The following is a 20,830-nucleotide window of genomic DNA, read 5'->3' on the forward strand; positions in this document are numbered from 1 at the left end:
CGTTCTAAGCAACGCGGGTGGCTACACGCCTCTCGGGCATGATGCCCAACCGGTTCGGTCCCAGGAGTAGCCGTCGACGTGTAGTAGCTTCGACGATCACGGCAGGAATCAGGTATGGAGCTCCCGTATGGGCAAATGCTCTACGATTCGAGTGTCGTCTTCAATGGTTGAGAAGATGTTACCGCATCTTGGCGCATCGTGTCATCAGCGCCTGTCAAACTGCTTCTCATGACGCAGCGTGTGTAGTTGCAGGTATGATCCCGCTGCATATACTGATTGACGAAGATGCTCGTACATACCTGCGACGACGAACGACATGCATAGACGGTAAAACAGCGCGTTCGATAGAAAGAGAGACATCACTTAACATATGGCAGAGAGAATGGACTTCTGCAAAGCACGGCACGTGGACTAGGCAGTTGTTTCCAGATATCAAGTCCTGGATTTTGCGTAAATTTGGCGAAGTAAACTTCTTTACTACCCAGATGTTTACCGGCCACGGTTTCTTCAACGAGTTTCGTCACCGTATGCAGTTCACCGAATCCACCATGTGTCCAACATGCATTACGGCTGTAGAATCAGCAGAACATACATTGTTTACTTGTGAGGACACCGCAAGATTTCGTGCACGCATAGAAAGAGCAGCTGGTGTGCCGGTCAGCCCTTCCAACTTTGTGGAGGCAATGTGTAACAGCAAAGAGGTGTGGTCCATTGTGAACGAAGCTAGCAGAGGCATCATGACTCGGCTTCAACAACGCGCCATACGCGACGAACATCAGCGTCGTCTCCGTTCGTCAACAGCTGAATCAAATGGTCCATCCTCATCTTAGGGATCGGCTCAAGCCATCGTTGGACCAACACTAACAGTTGCGAGGGTCTCATTAGCCCGAAGAACTGTTTGATGTAGTGTCGTGAAGACACAACGCCTGACACTTAAACCAAGTGTTCACAGCGTGGGCCGTGGAGGGTCTTTGGACGTACCAGGAAGGCCTACTACCGAAATCTTATGCCCTTGGGGGTGATCCGATAGTAGGTTCTGAGGTACGAGGAGAGTTTAGTCCGCAGGTGCTTAGGCAAATCGGACAGTACCCTGAGTGTGGTGCTTCCAGCGTTGCTGGTCTTCCCTTCTGGAAGGCAGGTCCCTATGAAGGTTCTCTCCTCGTCAAAAAAAAAATAGGCCGTTCTAAACAACAACAAAAAAATATATATAGCTAATTCTACCTGATGGTGGGATATCTGGGGTTTTAATTACTTGAATAGCCTTCAAGATAGTCTTTCTGTAACTCAGATCAGGTGTTCTTTGATTCTCAAGCCTGAACCCGTACATGAAGAAGATAACTTCAATATTTACATTATACATCTGCTCTGTCATATATGCAATGTGCAGGAATGGCTCATTTGAACCAAACATAGCCCTCGAGAAGGATTTACGAGAAGGACGGCTTCGAAACTGCCGGAAGGGAGCATAAACGCTCAAGGACGAGAAAATGGAACGAAAAATGAGGTTATCAGGAAGAATGCTAGCAAAGATCAAGAACTAAGAGCATAATAGCTACGTGCCTATAAGAAATCTATTCCTAGGAGTTGGAATTCTGTTGAAATTAGAAATGAATCATCATGGCAATGACGAAGAGATTCAATTGAAGAAATACAGCAAATCGATGTTCCGCACACAACATTGTCCATCATTTTGCGTGTTGGGTCGGCAAACATCCCGTTGTTTACATCCGCTGCCATCTCGCTCGACATTGAAACGTCACATTTGACATTGCAGAAACGTAACGAGAGGGCAGCTACGAATCGGCTCGTTGCGTTTTGGCCACTTTTCGGTGCTGAAAATCATCGCAAATACTCGGTGGAAGTTCTTTCTGCTGAGGGTGTGTGCGATAGCTGGAAGTGCAGTGCAATTGCATCATGTCGACGATGGAGCGCCACTCAACGTAAGTGTCCCCGCGTGTGGGAGCAATCTCTGTTTGGGGTTTCTTCGAATGTGTTCACCCCATCGCTTCTATTCGTTGCAGCTCCGTAACGCCCGTTGCTCGGCAACCCAGCCTGGACGATATGAACCTGGACCAGTTCCTAAAGATATCCAACTATGAGGACACGGTTAAACAGCTAGACATTTATTATGGCATCGGTGAGTGGCGACCGTCATTGGTACAAGTGAAAATGAGCCTTAATTGATATGTCCTTGAAACGTTCGAAATTCGATCGTGCGTTTCGATTTTTTCGCCCTCTTTTCTTTGGTTGCTCTTCCCAGTGAAACGACAGCTACTGCAGTTTCAAAGTCCAATCACGGGTCTGTTCCCGGTGCTCAGCACGGATCGGGAGGTGGGCAGCATTCGGGACAGCGTGTACTGTGCTGCGGCGATATGGAGCCTTTATCAGGCGTACCGCAGAATCGACGACGATCGGGGCAAGAGCTACGAGCTAGGACAATCTGCGGTAAAGTGTATGCGCGGCATACTGGAGTGCTGGATCAAGCAGGCCCACCGAGTGGAAAAGTTCAAATCGCGCCAGTGTGCCGTCAATGCGCTGCACTGCAAGTTCCACCTGGACACCGGGGAGGAAATCTATTCCGATGAAAACTACAACCATCTACAGATCGATGTCGTCTCGATCTATCTCATCTTCCTGGTGCAAATGATCACGTCCGGGTTGCAGATCATCTACACGCAGGACGAGGTGGCGTTCGTGCAGAATCTGGTGTATTACGTCGAGCGGGCGTACCGTACGCCTGACTTTGGCATGTGGGAGCGAGGCTCGAAGTATAACGATGGCACACCCGAAATCCATGCGTCCTCGATCGGTATGGCAAAATCGGCCCTGGAAGCGATCAATGGATGCAATCTGTTCGGCGAGAAGGGTGCCTCGTGGAGCGTCGTTTACGTGGACATTGATGCGCACAACCGTAACCGTAGTATCTTCGAAACGATGTTGCCCCGTGAGTCGAGCTCGAAGGGTGTAGATGCATCGCTGCTACCGACGCTTTCCTTCCCGGCGTTCGCTTCCCACGAGGAGCGGCTGGTGGACATGAGCAAGCTGAATGTGGTGCGTCGGTTGAAGGGTAAAAAAGGTTTCAAACGGTTCAGCCGGGATGGATACTTGTCCAGGTTGGAAGATAAAACGCGACGCTACTATCATAAGGGAGAAATCAAGGACTTTGAAGGGTACGAGTGTGAGTGGCCCATGTTCTACACGTACATGATCATCGACGGAGTGTTTAAGAACAATTTGGAGCAGATCGAAGAGTACCAGATGGAGCTACGGAAGTGTATGCATTCGGACAATAATGGAGGTAAGTGTGCGGTGTGTTCCTGTCTATGTCTCTCTCTATATATCGTGCCCTATCTTTTAGATCCTGTCGTTTCGATGTGCTACGCTCCGGACGGAGACGGAATGTATACGCGTGCCTCCTCACAGTCTCTCTTTCTGTGGGGTCAATCGGTGTTCATCATTGCCCAGCTGCTTACCGCCGGTTTGCTGCACATTAACGAGCTGGACCCGATCCGGCGATACTTGCCCTCGTACAATCGACCACGGAAAGGTGGCCGCTATTCCGCTTTTCAGGTAAGTACACGGAAGGGGACACATAATTTTTAAGAACACACACTATAAGCTTTTCCCAAGACGACTGGATAACATTCTGGGAGAGGAATTATATACCACTAAACAGTAATGTTTTCAGATGAAGAATACCAACACGTGGGTGCTTTAGAAGCCAACAGTATGACAGAAACTTACACGCTACTAAACACAGTAACGAAACTATAAATATTTAACCTGGTGGATTGGTTTGAATTCGCTTCATACTAGCTACTAGGGTCACGACACTACGCTAAACAGAACATGCTGTAAATTGTGTGAACCCACTTCGATTGGAACCCGTGTGCAGTAGGGAAAATAGCACTGATTTATTAGCCAAGAAGCGCACACGAACAAATTATTTCTCTACGCCCCGTACAAATGCTCACTAATCGATCGATCGTCTTCGTCGTCAGAGTATCTTCCATTGTGTCTTATTGTCTTTCCGTTTTCTCTTTTGGGCCCCTCCATCGAAACCGCAAAGGCGAAACCGGGAATTGTAAGTAATGTCTAGTGGACGATCAGTGTCAGACACGCTAATAGGAGCATTTATTTATTTATCATTATGATTGTTATTTTTCACAACAATTGTCATAAACCTTTATAGAATAGTGGTTTCATTTTTTTTTCTTAATTAAACATTGTCATTTACTAATTTTAGATAGTTCGTTCTCATTTTGCAAGGAACTGCTTAAATGGCACCTTCCAGCAAGAACTCATGACACGACTATCGGTACAACCGTAGTACAGTGTGGTTTTGCTAATCTGGCACAATTGATTTTTTTTGTTGCAAAATGTTTTGTTGCTAATATTTACTAGCCACTAGTAAAAATCCGTCCTCCCGTTTTAACAGATAAATTCCATAACCAAAATTACACAAAAATCCGTTCCTTTCCTTCACTCGAAAAGCTTGTTTATGCTTTCATTTGCTCTTAAAGTTATGATTTGTAAATGTATTTATTGCTCATTTAGTTGTACTTTTGTTCTGAAATGCGTCTCGTGCCGCACGGGAAGCTACCCTCTTTGTACCATATTAATGAGTATCACATTTTCTATTTTCCACCACTTTTTTCCGCGCTTTCCACTCGCAAATCGCGCGGACAGCGTACAAAAATCGGAAGTGTAAGTATTCGGATACCAAACTCCTCACGACACTCAGCACACACACGCGCAGGTTTTTGCTTGTGGCAATATGTGCCGCCTCAAAGGGAAGGTGCTAGGGCTGCGAGCGCCTAAGCACCTTTCGCGATGCATTTGTTGTGCTTGCTTGTGCTACGCTGCATTTCAATGCGTTAAAATTTGTCGCAAAAACAAACAGCCTCGTGTGTTGCAAGAATGATTTGTTCGTATAACCACTCGTGTGCATACAGATTCGATAAATCACACTCCAGACACTCATCAGCTGTACTCGTTTCACTTCTCCTATCTCTTCTGGACGCTGCTGCCTCTTTGGACGTGACGACGTGCATCGTTAATCGGCTCAATCATTGGACGGTTGGATGCATTCGTCCGACTGGCCACTGCACATGACTGGCAAACCGCAAACACCACCTGTCAAATGCACTTCATACTGCTGCATCCGCATCTGCTGGGAATGTTTCATTTCATGCGATTAAAATTAAAATTTCTGTTTATATCTGAATGTTTGATTCCATTCATCCATGTTCATCGAATGTTCGGGTTTGGGGCTCTTTTTTTTCGGTGCAGGCCCTGGCCATGCATCGACCTGTAACGCCACCGCAAATCGAAGAGCGTCAGGATCAAATGTCGAATTCGTCCAGCGAACCAGCGAGAGTAAATATTGAACTGTTTAAGTCTGAACCGCTTGTAGCACCAGTATTGGCAAATTTGGAAGCGTACTATCGTTTTGTTTACTTTCCTTGGCTTTTAATGTTTGTTCTCGTTGTTTCGTGTTATGTTATTTACCGTAAATCAAGTGCAGAACATTGCTTTCGTTTTCTTGTGACGTGTTATTGCAAAAGTTTCGGCAGAAGTAAAGTAGTTATGCAATTTAATTGTGGTTTCAAGTTTGCAATGGGATTTTACGTTTTCGCACAATTTCATTTACTACTTCATTTAAGTAATTCCTCACTAACAACACTCTGTACTCTCGAGGTTTTATGTGTATTTTTATTTCATATTGCGAAGCAGTAAATTAAAAGCGTAAATTAATCAGTGTGCAAAAGGTGTTACTGCGGTGTGTGCAAATGAATAATTGATAACGGCTTGAATGAGATATATTATCAGCACTAATATTCATTATCATTCATCCTTAGCATGGATTCATTAATAACACTCTGAGCGTTTTTCTCAGAATTCCGTTAAAATGTGATTAATAAAAACCAAATATTTATTTTACTATTACCGTAAGAACCAATCAATCGAAATGAAATGTAACTCCTTAATAGTTATTGTCCTGTTGCTGCCGGAATGCACTCTCTATGCTCGTATCTTTTGCTTTGTTTACACGTATTTTTTTATATTAAATACTCTTTTCAATGAAATTTACCTCATATCTAACTCTTCGTCATAAAAAGGGTACAGCAACCGATCTGGTAGTGCAAATAGTGCTGATTGCCGAATCGATGCGTCTTCAAGCCATGATGGCTACGTACGGTATTCAAACGCAGACACCACATGAGGTAAGTAGAATAAACCTAGCCTTTTGTTTTGCACATCAGCTTCTAACAGTTTCAATCCCTTTTCACCGTAGGTTGAACCTGTCCAAATCTGGTCCTCGACGCAGCTGATCAATGTGTACCAGCAGCTGGGTGTGAATGATAAAATTGGCCTTACCGGACGTCCACCGCGTCCCGTCGGTTCGCTAGGTACGAGCAAGGTGTACCGTATCTGCGGCATGACCGTCCTTTGCTATCCACTCATTTTCGAAGTGTCCGACTTCTACCTCTACCGTGACATGGCTCTGCTGATTGACGATATCAAAACGGAGCTGCAATTCGTGGGCAAGTACTGGCGGCTGTCCGGTCGACCGACCGTATGTTTGCTGATACGCGAAGAGCACATGCGTGATCCACAGTTTAAGGAGATGATCGATCTGCTAGCCATGCTGAAGAAGGGCTACTGTGACGATATGAAGGTACGGATCGGACGGTTGCAAAATCTTATCTCCAGTTCCTGTATCGAGCATCTCGATTTTATGTCCACCTCGGACCTGCCGGATGTAGGCGATACGGCATTTGCGCAGATACATCACGATTATATCGGCTACCAAAGTCTAACGGACGTGCCCCGTGCACAGTCGTATCGCGAGAAAAAGATAACGGCCGCAGACTATGCGACACGCTCGACACCGGACATTCTCGAAGCGCTACGCAACACGGAGTCGATCTTCCTACAGTGCCAGCTGCTCGGTATTATTCTGCATCGCGAAGGTGCCCATTACGAGCTGGCGGGCGAGTCCGTGCACGTGCGGCTAACCGATCTGTACTATCGGGCCGGTACATTGCGGTATTGGCGTGCGGTTCGCTACTGCAGTTCTTTGTTGCGCCATATCGTCGATTCAATTTCGCCCTTCATCACAACCCTGCTGGTGAATGGGAAACAGATAACGGTTGGTGTGATTGGCCAGCGAGAGACAATCTTCGACAAACCGATGACACCATCCGAGATCCAGAACGTGATGTATTCGACCGTACAGCCGTACGACGTGATCCATGCCGTGCTGCAGCAAGAGGTGGTACTGTACTGTGGTCGATTGATCGCCACGAATCCGGACATTTTCAAGGGCATACTCAAGATTCGAGTCGGCTGGGTGCTGGAAGCGATGCGCCTCTACCTCACGATGAAGGGCGATGAAGGGGCGGACATAGAGAATTTGTCACCGTTCCAAATCCGGCAGCTGTTGCAGCGAGTACTTACCGTGAGCCAGTGGGCGAATGAGGATCAGTATGTGCTTTTGTGATACAATATAACGGTCCGATACTTGAGTTTGCTAACGCGTTTAACGTTTCTTTTTTGCTTTGTAGCTTCAGCACGGTGCAGCGTCGTCAGCTGGAAGGATGTTTGTGTCGTGTGCCGAGCTCCTTCTACAATCTGGTGTGGGATGTACTGGAACGTACACCGCACGGCATTACCGTACAGGGGCACAACCTTCCCGCAATGCCAACGCTCACGAACAAAAGCCGCAGCGAGCTGTCGTTTTCACTGCAGGTTGAAGAAATGCTGCACCAAATCACGCAACCCGAACGACGCCAGATTGCGGTCGAGCTTCTGTGCATTGTCGCCACTATCTTGAGCCGTAACCCGGAGCTACGCTTCCAGCAGGTGCTCGATCTGGATTTGCTGCTAGAAGATTCGTTTGCAATGTACTGCAAAGATCACAGCTTGCCGCCGAGCAAAGACATTTCACCCCTGTTTTCCCTTTCGTACTCACAAACCACCGGCTATCTGGCCCGTGCCGCAGTCAACAGTGTGCTGCAACGGTGCGCTCTCTCCACGGAGGATTTTGCTGACGACGTGGAAGATCATTGCCGTGTGCAGTAGTGGAACACCAAAAACCTAGTCGAACAAAGGAAGCAGAGAACGGTGCACCTATTTTGCGTGCACGCGATTTTGAAGGAGTACATGTTTTAAACACCCTAGTTTTGTTTAGTGTTAGCTACAGTGAGTTTGCGGTTTTGCTATGATCATTTGTTAATCGTTATTTTATAAAGCGCCAAGCGAAGAGAAATTGCCTTTTGAGTTGCAGTTGTAGTTGCAGTGCCCAATACTATTGCCGTTACGCCTGCCCGTTACTCTGGGTACGTGAGTTAGAATATATGTAATCTCTCGTTGTAGCATGACATGTAATGAAGCAATAAATTTTATGCAATCATGACAAATGTAAAAAAAAACCGTTCGATACGTTTCTGTAAACACGCAGATTAGATAATTGTTTATCGAGAAGCTGTGATTAGTCGTGATAGTCGTGAACAACACTAGGCTTGCGTTGTGTAGCTGTAGCTCTTTTTTGACCATCACTGTACCGTCAACCGTCAACCGGGGATTTGTTTACCAACACAGTGCAAGTGACAGATCGTGTTGGCGGCAAAGTAATACCGAAAGAAATGGGAGAACTACAGCAATTGGAAGAATTTGTGTCGCAAATCGTAAAACCAGAACGAACAATCAGGTGCATTCCCGATGGGATTGGCTTTGCACTGTTTGCCACACTGTGCGATCTTCCCGGAGCGCCGGATGATGCAAAACAGTCGCTACAATCTCCGGTGTCTCAACTTCGACAAGCTACGTTGAGTGTTGATGAGCAGCTAAAATACACTGCCATTATTGTCCGGATTCTACTAGACCAATCGACCAGTTTTGTAACCCTGGAACAGTATTCTTGGTTTGTGCGAACGACGATTGCAGCAAAACTGTTGAAGCCATTACCGATAAAAGTCGCTATGATGGTGAGAAAGCTTGATGATGCTTTAGGAGGCATTGATCTGGCAGAATGGAATCATTCTCCGCGTGTGGTAAGTACTGACGCTGTGAAATGTGTAAGTGGTTTGGCTTATTAAAATCATTGTAATTCCTTCTAGGTTGAGACCCTGGTGAAGAGCTTGATAGAGGATATTCCCCTGGATGGTGGCAATTTGCTACATACAATCACAATGCTAGCGACAGCAAACTGCCCTGTACTATATTACACAGCAGTGGCACTGATTTTTGTTGGGCTTGATGCGATAACGCATCCTGGAAAGCCCACCGTATCATATCACTTGCACGGAGCGAGCGAATTCCTCGATCGATTAGAAATATGTAATCTACAGTTTCTGCAGCAACAGCGTACTAATTTGCAAACCATCTACCAGCTGTTGAAGCTTCTCAGTCTCTACCAGAACTTGGTCGTCATGCGTCACGTGGGCAAATCGCTGGAAGATCTATCACAGGAACATAAAGATTTCACCGAATTCTTCCATGTGACGAGCGCACAGATAAAAACGTTTCGCAATTGGTTGGATAATGCGAGCGCGATTGTACAACCTTTCGGTAAAGATCAGGAAAATGATTATTTGTTTGTAAGTATACGTGGTCTAACGGGGGATTTCCTCGCTAAAGCTGATAATCACATGATTCTTTTGATACATTTATCATTTCAGTTAGCCGATTTGTTACAAGTAGATATGATTCCTTTATTCTACGACTTGAGTTCAGATGACGATATAGTGTGATGATCATGAATCTTTAACGAATACTGTTAGCGACGGAAGAAGTATGGCAAATAATTTTTGGATGGAATATCAATGCAAAATTTCTCCTAGTTTTTTGGATTTGACTTATTTGAAACAGACGTTTCTAGAATAGTATGTGTTAAGAAGGACTTTACACTTGGTTTGACGCACATAGCAGATTTTATTCACGTAATAGCAAGTTGATTACATTTACATTACAACTAGCTTAAAATGGCGTAATCCTTTTCGTAGAATTTAAAAAGATAAGCCAGACAGGCAGACAGTGACCTGGTAAAAATCGGACGAAGAATAGGTCCGGAATATTCCACTCACGCATTGATATCTTCGAAGGGACGCTAGGATCACGATGTGATAATTTACAGCTGAAGTCATAGTAAAGATAATGATAATCACTCTTCAATGTTAGCCCCTGAACTACAAATAGATACTAAATTAATTCGTAATTGTTAATCATAAATATAGAGTTAAAAACAAACGAAAAATATTTGCTTTAATTTACGTAAAATTAATTCATAAGTAAATTTGACTAGAAATTCGAGTGTTTTCATTTAATTTGAGTTATAAACTATTTACAACCGTTTGGATTTTTTTATGTTAAAGTAATACGTTAAATTATTTAAAAAATTCACAATACAATTGCTCACAAAATTTAACAGAAGATAACAGAATTTATACGTAGAGTATATTGAAAATGAAATGCTTTTCTTCCATAGTTCACGTGGTATTAAAAACGCCACTCCAAAACGCACTATTCTCTCTATCGGTCGCTCTCTCTGTCGCGGACAGCTCTCGCGGTTATTCGCGGCTGACGGGACCGATTGTTGCCATTGTATGTTGCCAACCTCCGTCCGATGCAGTCGTAGTGCGTGTCTAGTGCGTGCTGTGGTGGTTGATCACTCTCTACCTAGAGGCGGGGTGGTACGATCGACACTTCTTCCTTCCCCCCGGTAGGTGTGTGTGTGTGCGTGTGTTAGTGCGTACGACTTCCGGTCGCGGAATCGGAATATACGGCTTTCCTGAGTGTGTAGCAAATCGTCAACGCCGTCTGTTGGATCATCCTCCGCGGAGAGGACAGTTTGTCCCGCTAGATCCCGTCGTTCGGCTGTGTATGTGTTGGGTATATGTGACAAGTGTTAATAACCGAAGCCCTACAGGGATGGTACCAAGAGAGGTAAAAAATAGTTGTAAATGTCGGTATCATGTCCACGATTCCGTAGTTCCTTCAGGAGCAACTGGGCATGATTAGAAATTGTGCTGTGCACGGTGTTGCGGTTTGGTTGTGCGTCGTTCGTGTTGGTTGTTTTTGCACCCGGTTTAGTAGTGTGTTGTTTTCTTTCAACCGATTCCCTTTGCACGGTTGAAGCAGGGTGTGTTGGTGGAGAATCGCGCAGTATCGCGTTACCTTGAGATTGGCGTCGCGCTTTTTAACCGAATCCGATTGGTAGCGGGCCGTGCATCCGTCGTCCAACTTCATTAGGTTCTGTTTGCCACTCGCTTCGCTACACAGCGTTAGTTGGGTTCCGGTGTGCTGTGGCTGTGTCACCGCCATACAAATTGATATCGATCGATCGGAACGATCGCGTGGTGCAACGTGTATTGCCGATGAAGGGAAAAAAAATCGACGAGTCCTGAAATCTGACAGGTGAGTTACGGGGTGAATGATATAGAGAAAAAAAAAATACTAAACTATCAACAAAATGGCAACTTCGATGCACCAACGATAGTGCAAACTTGCTGCAACATGCAACAAATCAAGGTGTCCGAGGGCCATGAATCATCGTCCAAAACGGCGCAGTAGAAAAGGCAGGGGTAGAGGATGGAGTTATTTTCATCCGACGTGACATCTTTGTGCGATTAGCGTGTACACGTGCATGGGGTGCGCCACCGAACACAGGTGTGCATAGAACACTACGCACACATTTCGCTTCCATTCACGTTGAGATGCAATGAGGATCACCTTCTTTACGTTTGCGTTATGGCATACGCCTGGCATAACACAACCGGTCAGGTTTTTTTTTTATCGGGCAACCAAATTGTAGACAGTTAATTGCCTTTTGTTAATCATCACCAATAACGTTGGGTTGTGAAGTTGTGTAAAATGGTGCAATTGTTATGGCGATGCTGTCTGGGGTTTTATAGACAACAAAGGGAACTACAATGGACATGAAGCTCGCCGGTAGAAAAAAAACCCCAATCGTCGCCAACGTGATGCAATTTCTTTGTAGCTTTCTTTTAGGGAAAAAGCTCGGCTTGCTATGTTGGTCTTTAATTCGATGTCCAGGCAAGATTTTAGACGAGATTAGTCCTGTTTTGCTGTTGTTAAGAAAGAAACACTAACAATTAGTGTTGTAGGAATGATCGTTAACATGTTTAATCTCTCTAGTAATGTTCCTACTTCTGTCGGCTCATAATCTAGACGGCATCTCATAGGATGTCAGAGCGTTGCTGCAAATCATTCATCTCACTGAAAATGTCTACCCAATGTGAAGAAAGAAGAACCCACCGACAGCCAGACGAAACGATTAAGCAATGACAAAACATTTGGTAAGCAGTAGTAGCACATCTGCTGTGAAATTGTAAGTTATTGCTGAGGTCTAGACTTTCCTGATGCTACAGAATGGACATTGGAATCGTAATTTAAGATACAGAAGACGGAGGAGAAGAATTCTAGCGATAGTTCGACCCCCTTAGACAAAGTTACTACACACGATGGTGGGATTAAACGAGAAAAGGGAGACACGGAATACACATTGAGTGAGGGAAGTCAGAGTCTTCCGAAAGGGGAGTGGAATTGTTTGGATTAATGTCTGGTTTGGTAAATATTGCTAGTCTCTCTATGCGCACGTGCAACGTGTTTTATTGAAACGGTTTGTTGCTAGCGACACTGTTGTTGTTTTGCGAATAGTTGCTACCATTCGCGCTGTATGTGCTGTAAGTGTAATTATAACTGTATATTATAAGTAAACTAAAGAAAAAAAAGTGTTATCAGTTGCGGAAAATGAGAATGCTTTAATTTCAACAGCTTGCTTGAGTACACGATTAGATTACTGAAATTAGATTGTCTAATCTACACACGCGGTTTCTGAGAAATGTGTTACCCTTTAATCGATAACTACGCACGATACGCACTTCGCTGTCTCACTAATTCACTTAGTATCTTGTACCGACACTTGAGGGGTACAAATTCCAGCGCAGAAACGACTCGATCGCGAGGGTGAATCAAAACCTTGCACCGTGAAGGTCGTTCCGTTAGAACACATCACCCTCCCTCGCGTACTCCGCTTTACGTGATCGTACGGTTTGGAGGCGCTCTTGTAGAAGGGCAAGTGAAATATTTATGCCATCTTTTCCACGCGGGCTGGCACAGCTCGTATCCACTTGTGGCGATTGAAGTAACACAATAATGCGCATTCAAACATTCATTCCACTAGTGAAGAAGTTACAAAGAAGTGTGTGTGTTGGTGGAATTTGTAGTACTACCGGATTCAACTGAGTCACGCTAGGCTGCGCTTAAAACCTTCAACTAATCTTAATCTTAAATATACTGTTCTAAAGTGGGTTTGAATTTAGAAAACATTTTGCTTAACCTGCGTAACAGCTAATTAGTGTTTTATCAGTGGGGCTTTCTTATCGACAGTGTAAGCTAGATAATATTGTAAAGCCCTATAAGCGTCGGTAAAGCGTATTTAACTTTATCTCGCTTGGAAGAAATCCGAAAGGGTAATCATGTCTTGCGAAACGATAAAGAAAGCCATCATATTATAAAAAGCATAATCTTTGAAGGCTCTTGCACTCTTTCTTAAGCAGCCGTACTTGACCGCAAACCTGCCCAATAATGGGGTTTCCTTGACGCAGATAAAACAAAGTATGAAATAGACAACAGGTTGCTCTGTTGACTATAGATATAAGCGAACAGATTGAATGGAATCTCCCATTTGGGGCTATTCCACTTGCGGGCGCGTTGGGTGAGCATACCGAGGGAAAACAAATCAAAGCCAGCCTACATGCAAGGGTAAGGTCAATCGACGAATATTGCGTGATTGGGGCGCGAGGGTCACGTAATGGAACGTTTTGGTACCGGTTAGCCAACCCGTGATGCTGTCCGATGGGGAGCCAGGTTTTTGTGATGATTTGTGACTACCGTGGCTAATTCCGCAGGCCAAGTCTTTCAAGCTACTGCGTCAGATGATGAATGAGGCACATCATATCGTAAAGCATGTGTGAGAGATCGTCGCTGCGACTTGGGCGTCATAGTTTGTCTGGCATGTTCTGCTTCTGATAAAGCAGCAAAACATGATAGTTCTACCCACACCAACACATTTTCTAATGATAATATTCATCGCAAAACACAGCTGACGTCAGTAGCACATTGGGAGATGATTACACAAAGAAAATTAAACGATCGTATAGCTTTTAAACAATACACTTCATTTAGCTGGCTTCGTTTCGGTTGCAAATTTACTCTTGATGCGTTGTTTTTTTTTTCGTTTAACCCTGTAATGATGTAATGGAGTTTGTATGTTTTGTGTTAAAATAACGCTTGCAGGGTCATATTATATGTTGTTGGACATCAACATAAATTAATAATGTTACAGATGATCATATTAACGAGCCTCCTAGATAATTGTGAAATTATCTGGCTAGATCGCGATCATCTGCTGTTTCGGGGATGTTATCTTCAACGATTGTTATGTTTGTTGAACGTTTTGCGATATCATCTGAAACGCACTTCGGCTGTTTGAAGGCTTTGAAAGTTGTGAGTCATTAATGAGCTGTTAGGTTTTCAGAAGCCGTTCCGTTTACTTCCATGCAATTAGAATTATTCATTATGAAGCATTACTCACCGAGGAGAGTAATCGATTAAGAACGGAAGTTTCTTAATTATCAGTGTTTATTAAAGGGATTAATTGTTATTTATAGAGAAAAATCGGCTCTTTCTTTGAAGAACAGAATTATTTATTTATTTATTTCTTCCAATCATCAATATTGTGATGTTGAGCTATTTGCAATCTTACAAGGTATTTCCTCCTTGCAATTACCTTTATCTCGGAAATACTCGCTTAAAGGACGTAGTTACTAATTCTATTTTCTTTTCTTTTTCTATTTACAGTGCAATACAAAAAAAACTGTTAGCCAGCTAGCAGTGGTTGTTGCATACACATTGTATTCTCCTTCGAATGCAACTCGGTACACCTTCCCAAATCGTAAGGAAAATCGCCCCACCAAAAAGGGAAAGCCCGAGGAAAAGCGATTCCAAAAAATAGAGAGAGAAAAAACTGGTTCAAACGAAATCTGCCACGATGTGGTAGGGGGCCGTGAAGACAGCCACACCAAAGCAGGCTGGCTGAGAGTGAGTTAATTGATATAGGGAATCGTGTTGTCCATGCGATAAGCGAACCGTGCTTGTGCGAAGTGAAAATTTGACCCGAAAATCAAAGAGTCTGCTGGGCGAACAATCGAATTTCCAACGGTGCAGTTTCGGGTCGGGTCGGTGCTTTGCTGTCGAGGTTGAGAGTTTTTGCTTAAAAAATGTTTTAAAAATGTTACAGGTAACCAACAGGAAAACAGTGTTGCCCTTGGAGACGGAAATTTGGTGCAGTGTTCAATAAAGCGTAGCCAAAGTAAGCAGTGTGTAGCTTTGTTTAGTGAAGTAGTGTGACGCGTAGTGAACAGGATAGCCGGCCCTATTCGATGCCAAACGCAATCATTATGCCAAACGAGAGTGGAGGTTGTTATTTGTGGTGATATAAAGTGCCACTTGTGTTGTGTGATAGAGAAATAGAGAGAGAGAGAGAGAGAGAGAGAGAGAGAGAGAGAGAGAGAGAGAGAGAGAGAGAGAGAGAGAGATAGAAAACACGAGCTAAACAAAGAGCTTGTAAAACGTAAGGCATATTTTTGGAGGTGAAAATTGATTCAACATACTTAGAACCGGGTTGATATTTCCGGTGTAGTGCAATACATCCAGCCCCCCCGCAGTCGGATGGATCGATCAGCAAACGAACGCAGTTAGTCTGTGATCTGCGGGACACGTACACATCACCATCAACATCACCATCTCCATCACATGAATCACGTCTAGTAGGTGAGTTTACTTCATATATTGTTTTCCCGTTTAATAATGAGTAGCCCGCGCGTGTACACATGGCAACGAGATGAAACGCACCGGTGCAAACGATTTCCATCACCCATTCGCAAAGCGGGAAAATAGACTTCACCATCAAACGCCGTTTAGTCGGGAACGTTTCCCCGCGTACGCCACGGGGTATGTTTATGTGAAGTTGTCCGAGCATTTGCCAGCTTGAACGAATAATTTATGGCACTTTTGATGATGCTATTTTACCTTTACTTGTGTGTGATCGGAAGAATTTGTGCTCGGATGCGAATGAGAAGCATTATAATGCGTTATTTACATCCGTGGCAGCCGTGGTTTATGATGGAAGCGGGGTGGGGCGACCGGTTATGAATTCGTTTGAGCAATGAAGTTCTTTTCAAATATGTCGGCGATGTTTACGAATTGTGTTAAATTAAGAAGATCCTCTGTGCGTGTGTTTTGTGCTTTATTGGCACAAAAAATCATCTTTAATGTGTTTACGATCGTTTGTGTTTTTTTTCTACACAAAAGTATATCGCTTTTTTCCTGACTTATTACCGAGCAGGATGTTGTTGGTAAATGTTTTTTTTATTTAAAGCAGGGGATATTGAGTCTTTGGCTTAGAACAAATCTTTATAGATAAAATAAACGCTCTACAATATTTTAAATAATAAACTTTGATTGTGATGATACGATGTTGTCGTTTTTTGGTTTTTATAATTGCATTTACTCTGAAGAAAAATGCATTTTTTAGTTGTGATGGTTTAGATGCACTGTTTAAAGATAAATCAGTTTATTTATGAATCATTCTATGAGTTATGTGTTATTATGAATTAGATCAGGGGTCTGCGGCCCACCAATAGATTTTGTTCGGTTTGGTTGAAAGATTGGAAAGACCTTACACAAGAGCTCTTCACCATGACACTAACAAATTTATTTATGTCCTTCATTATTAATATTAACCCTTAATTAATATTAATATTAATAATAACAATTTCTTTGGTCACCTGCCCTTATAAAAATTGTAATAATCAAAATTATAATTATAATTATGCAATTATATATTATTAATAATAATTATAATTATAAATTTAGGAAAAACTTTTTAGAAATGTCTGGCCCGCAGCTACAAAGTTGTTTCTACTATCGGACCCTGTTCGTGAAAGGAGTGCCGATCCCTGAATTAGACAGTTAGCTTTACTATTGAGCAATAAATACTTGAAACGAAAATCGAAATGAATGAACCGCTATGAAAAACTATGCCCTGCATCATAAATCATGCAACAAAAAATGATGAACGACCGCTTGTCTCTTTTGTAATAATCGTAAATAGAAATTCAATCGTTCAACACCCCTCAAAACGAGAAAACAGACACTTTTCCATCGTGGCCAAAACTCGAAAGAAAAACCCCAATCTGTCCGCAAGCATACCGAGTGACCGATTACTCGGACACGATCATCCGGACCGTATGCTGCCACGACATGTTGCAACAGCGTGGCGTTAGAGAGAGAGAGAGAGAGAAATAGAGAGAGAATCAGAGGGACCAGTAGGTCCAAAACCGGGAAGGTTATTTATAAAACGGAAAGCAAAAGTGACCTCATCTCGTTCGGTGCATTGGATGCGTGCGGCTGGCCGCGGGACACTGAGACACTACTGAATTTGAGCAGAAACATGATTGTGTCCCATTGGGAATAATATTTACATCAACGTCTTCGCTACCGTGTCGGCGTGTGAAATGTTGGTTTGTAAATTGTGGTTGCGTTAAGAGAAAATTATTGTAACTGTCAGTTCCGCGATGTTGTTGCCGGTGATTTATTTTCTGGGTGGGAACTGGTGCATTTGTGACAAGCAATTCTTGACGTTTTAAGAGCTGCTGACGATGTATTTGAATCTGAAAGCGCTTAATGATCACTTAAAATAATTCTTTTCCAATTTTTGAATCTTTTATTTGTAATGTAATTTTTAATGTAATTAACTGTCCGTATTTATGGTGCGCTTATTATAAATGGCTAATGAGATATTGGTACACGGCGCTTAACAGCCGCATTAAGGGGCCATTTTTCGCTTGTGCTCGTTTCTTTTTTATGTTCCATTCATCAGTCCGTTTGATGCGTTTTTTTAAGGTTTCCTAGCCTCAGCCCTGGTGACCGAGTATCATGTTTCCATGTTGCCGACCCCCTACGATCGGGTCCATAGCGCCATAAAACACGCCATAACCTTGCACAGCTGATACACCCGGCTGCATGCGATGCACAAAACCGGATGACATTGCACCCGTAGTGGCCTCGAGGCGGTGGGCCTGTTTGATGTCGCGACAGTTGTCTGTGAACCGATCATCATCATCGCATCATGCCACGATGTGTGTGAGCCGTTGGCTTGAAGTTGCAACTGCTTGTAAGAATTGCAGTGCCCGTTTTTGTGGCCGTGAATGCAAGTGTCTGGGTCTGGGTTTGGCTTTGTGGAGCAAAAAGTACCTCTTCTTCACTGCAGTCATGTTTTCGTATTAAAATGTTCGAGAAGCATGAAGGTGTGCATGAACCCATGTGCCGAACTTTGCAAGTTCGAGTGCCTCTCGTTCCATGGCACGTTCTTACACGTGGCCGGTTTCTAAGGGTGGGTCGAATTTTTTTTCTTTGACTTACAAATCCAACACCCAAAAACAAAAACAACATCAGATGCCCGGACGGAAGCTTAATCGATACCGAACAAGGTGCCGGTTGTTTGCCAAAAAAGTGTGTGTGTTTTTGTTTATTGGGTGTGAAATGGAATACAATCGTGTACGTTGTGTGTGTGTGTGTGAGTGTTCTTTTTTTTAAATTTCTCTTTCGCATAGTTAGCTAAAGAGTTTTAGGGCAAGGACAATCGTAGGAAGGTTAGTGCTCGTGAATTGGAGTCGCCATTCCCCTTGTTAATGCATCAAGATTGTTAGGTTGTTAAAGGGATGATGGATTGGGCGACGTAATTGATATAAATTTAATGAATAAGGTTATCTGTTAAAGTTTGTTGTGATTAATTTGAAACATATTTCATACTAACGAGGGACATGAATACAGGCAGTGTCCGAGATACGCTATTATAGCGGACCCGGATAAGCCCGGGGAAAATCCGTGTATTTTGAATTTCTTAAGTCGAATTTGGAAGAAAACCCGTTTATTACAATTACGTTTATTCCTTTATCGTTTAAAATCGTTTAATGGGAGCGGTCCGGTGGCATGATGGTAGCGGAGCCGGTTTTCACACGAACGGACCGGACCAAATCCCATCCGGACCAATCCCCCGTCTGGCAAGGACTGACTATCCGGCTACGTGGTAAAATAAGTCGATACGACCAGGCCCCGTTCTAACGAAAACAAAAAATAATCGTTTAATACAAAATTTCATAGTTGAGTTGTATTTCTGCCCTTCATTTATTCAACAATTCAGGCGATTTTTTTAATGAAAACATTAAAATAAATTAAACCCAAACGTTTTGAATGAAAAAAGAAGTTATTTTCGACCAATTTTTCACTTTTTTGCTGGGATTGTGTGCTATAAACTCAGCTCAGCTGTCAAACTTGTCATTTGTTCGGTATTAGATGCACTGTTTAATAGTTTGTCTTGTTCATACCTTCAAGCAGACAATCTCAAAGATCTATCTTAGCCAATTTGTTTTTGTATTTTCTGATGACTTTTCTCGCAAGATTGGCAAAGTTCTTGATAACTTAAATGGTTCAATCATCGTTCTGTAAATTATCAAGGGTGGTTGTTTCATTATCTTTTAGAAACCGGTAAGAAATTCCTTTCACTTACCATTGAGATTATTCTCAAATAAACAATGAAATACAAGTCGTAATAATTTTGTCTAAAATTAGTCTACAAGATGTATAATCACTTCACTAAGTACACGCCAAGTGCATCTAGGGTCTTCCATGCGCCAGATCGCCTTATCAAAGAAGCAAGCGAAGAAAGTCGGAACGGAAAGACACCCCTACGGACGCTACGGCCGCGAGGTTTCGGAATACATAATTCATCCTGCTATCTGTAGGAGGACAAAGACCCGCAAACACGTCGGAACGCCGTGAAATCGTGTCATATGTCTGCGACTGCACTGCGATTTATAAATCGTTTTAAACTGTGCCATATACCCGTGTGTGACTACTGTTGGCCGTTACCGTCGCCAGTGTGTGCCATGTTTCATTTACTTTGCGAAGCGAAGAATCAATAGTATTGATTGGGTGAAGTTGAGTTTATTGTAACAGTTTTATTTGCATGACATGAATCGTCCGATGGGAGTATTTACTTTTAACTGTTTGTTTTATTTTTTTTTTGGTTTTGGAGTGTGGAGTAGTAATACTCTACTGCGGCAGATCTAGCTTACTGTCCCAATGTCAAGGGTGTCACGAAAACATCACGATGATAACCTTTCGGTGTGTGATTGCGAAAATGGAAGTTGTTTCCGATTTAATAATGCATGAAAACGCCGTTTGCCAAAAACAAAAAAAACATGTGTGTGTCCAGAACGGGATCGATTTGCATACAACCGGCCCCAGAGCTCCGTGGTGCACATTTTTCATACGTTACGTGAACGTCTTTTTTCGGATTATTCAATGGGCGCTGATTTACTCCGGCCAAGTCGAAGCAGCGGTCGTGGCCTGGATGTGGTGTGTTGTTGGCGTCGTGCTCGCGTCCGATGATGTCATCCTGAACTGATTAGCGGCGAGTGTTCTTTCTGCGCTTAATACCACCGGTTGGTTTGTAAGTTCTGTGAGTGGTTTTTTTTTTCAACGCGGGGTTAAGAAAATAAACGTGTATGTGTGAAGCTTTTCGTACAATGATATTGTTAGAGGGTGTGTTGCATAAGTTGGGGAAAGCTTGGTGACAAGAAAGCCACATTCCATATTGCGCATTGGAAAAGTTCTAAATACTTTTTGTAGCAACACAACTCACAGTATAATAACATCCAAACTGATTATATATTAT

General features: G+C 43.3%; 3 protein-coding genes across 5 annotated transcripts in view; all 3 read left to right on the forward strand.

Annotated features, from left to right (window-relative positions):
- Positions 1-1,861: 1,861 nt before the first annotated feature.
- LOC128300244 (probable phosphorylase b kinase regulatory subunit beta) lies at positions 1,862-8,421 on the forward strand. Of its 3 annotated transcripts, XM_053036242.1 has the most exons (10): positions 1,862-1,940; positions 2,022-2,137; positions 2,261-3,298; positions 3,359-3,570; positions 4,070-4,084; positions 4,690-4,707; positions 5,293-5,379; positions 6,123-6,227; positions 6,299-7,491; positions 7,572-8,421. In XM_053036242.1, exons 1-10 carry the CDS (start codon positions 1,915-1,917, stop codon positions 8,086-8,088), a joined length of 3,327 nt encoding a protein of 1,108 aa, XP_052892202.1. In that variant the 5' UTR covers positions 1,862-1,914; the 3' UTR covers positions 8,089-8,421. The 3 variants fall into 3 exon arrangements, with proteins under 3 accessions (XP_052892202.1, XP_052892206.1, XP_052892205.1); XM_053036246.1 differs by lacking the exons at positions 4,070-4,084; positions 4,690-4,707; positions 5,293-5,379; XM_053036245.1 differs by lacking the exons at positions 4,070-4,084; positions 4,690-4,707; positions 5,293-5,379 and having other exon boundaries at positions 2,261-3,570.
- A 230-nt stretch (positions 8,422-8,651) lies between these two features.
- On the forward strand, positions 8,652-9,758 carry LOC128305134 (uncharacterized). Its single transcript, XM_053042440.1, has 3 exons — positions 8,652-9,059; positions 9,126-9,605; positions 9,687-9,758. Exons 1-3 carry the CDS (start codon positions 8,652-8,654, stop codon positions 9,756-9,758), a joined length of 960 nt encoding a protein of 319 aa, XP_052898400.1.
- An 880-nt stretch (positions 9,759-10,638) lies between these two features.
- LOC128305495 (piezo-type mechanosensitive ion channel component) overlaps positions 10,639-20,830 on the forward strand; it is a 40,858-nt gene continuing 30,666 nt past the window's right edge. Inside the window, exons 1-2 of the mRNA XM_053042969.1 lie at positions 10,639-10,950; positions 15,329-15,861. The gene's annotated coding sequence lies outside the window, so the exon portion shown is untranslated. The remainder of the gene's footprint in view (positions 10,951-15,328; positions 15,862-20,830) is intronic.

Source organism: Anopheles moucheti, chromosome 3 (assembly GCF_943734755.1).
Source record: "Anopheles moucheti chromosome 3, idAnoMoucSN_F20_07, whole genome shotgun sequence".
NCBI classification, from domain to species: Eukaryota; Metazoa; Arthropoda; class Insecta; order Diptera; family Culicidae; genus Anopheles; species Anopheles moucheti.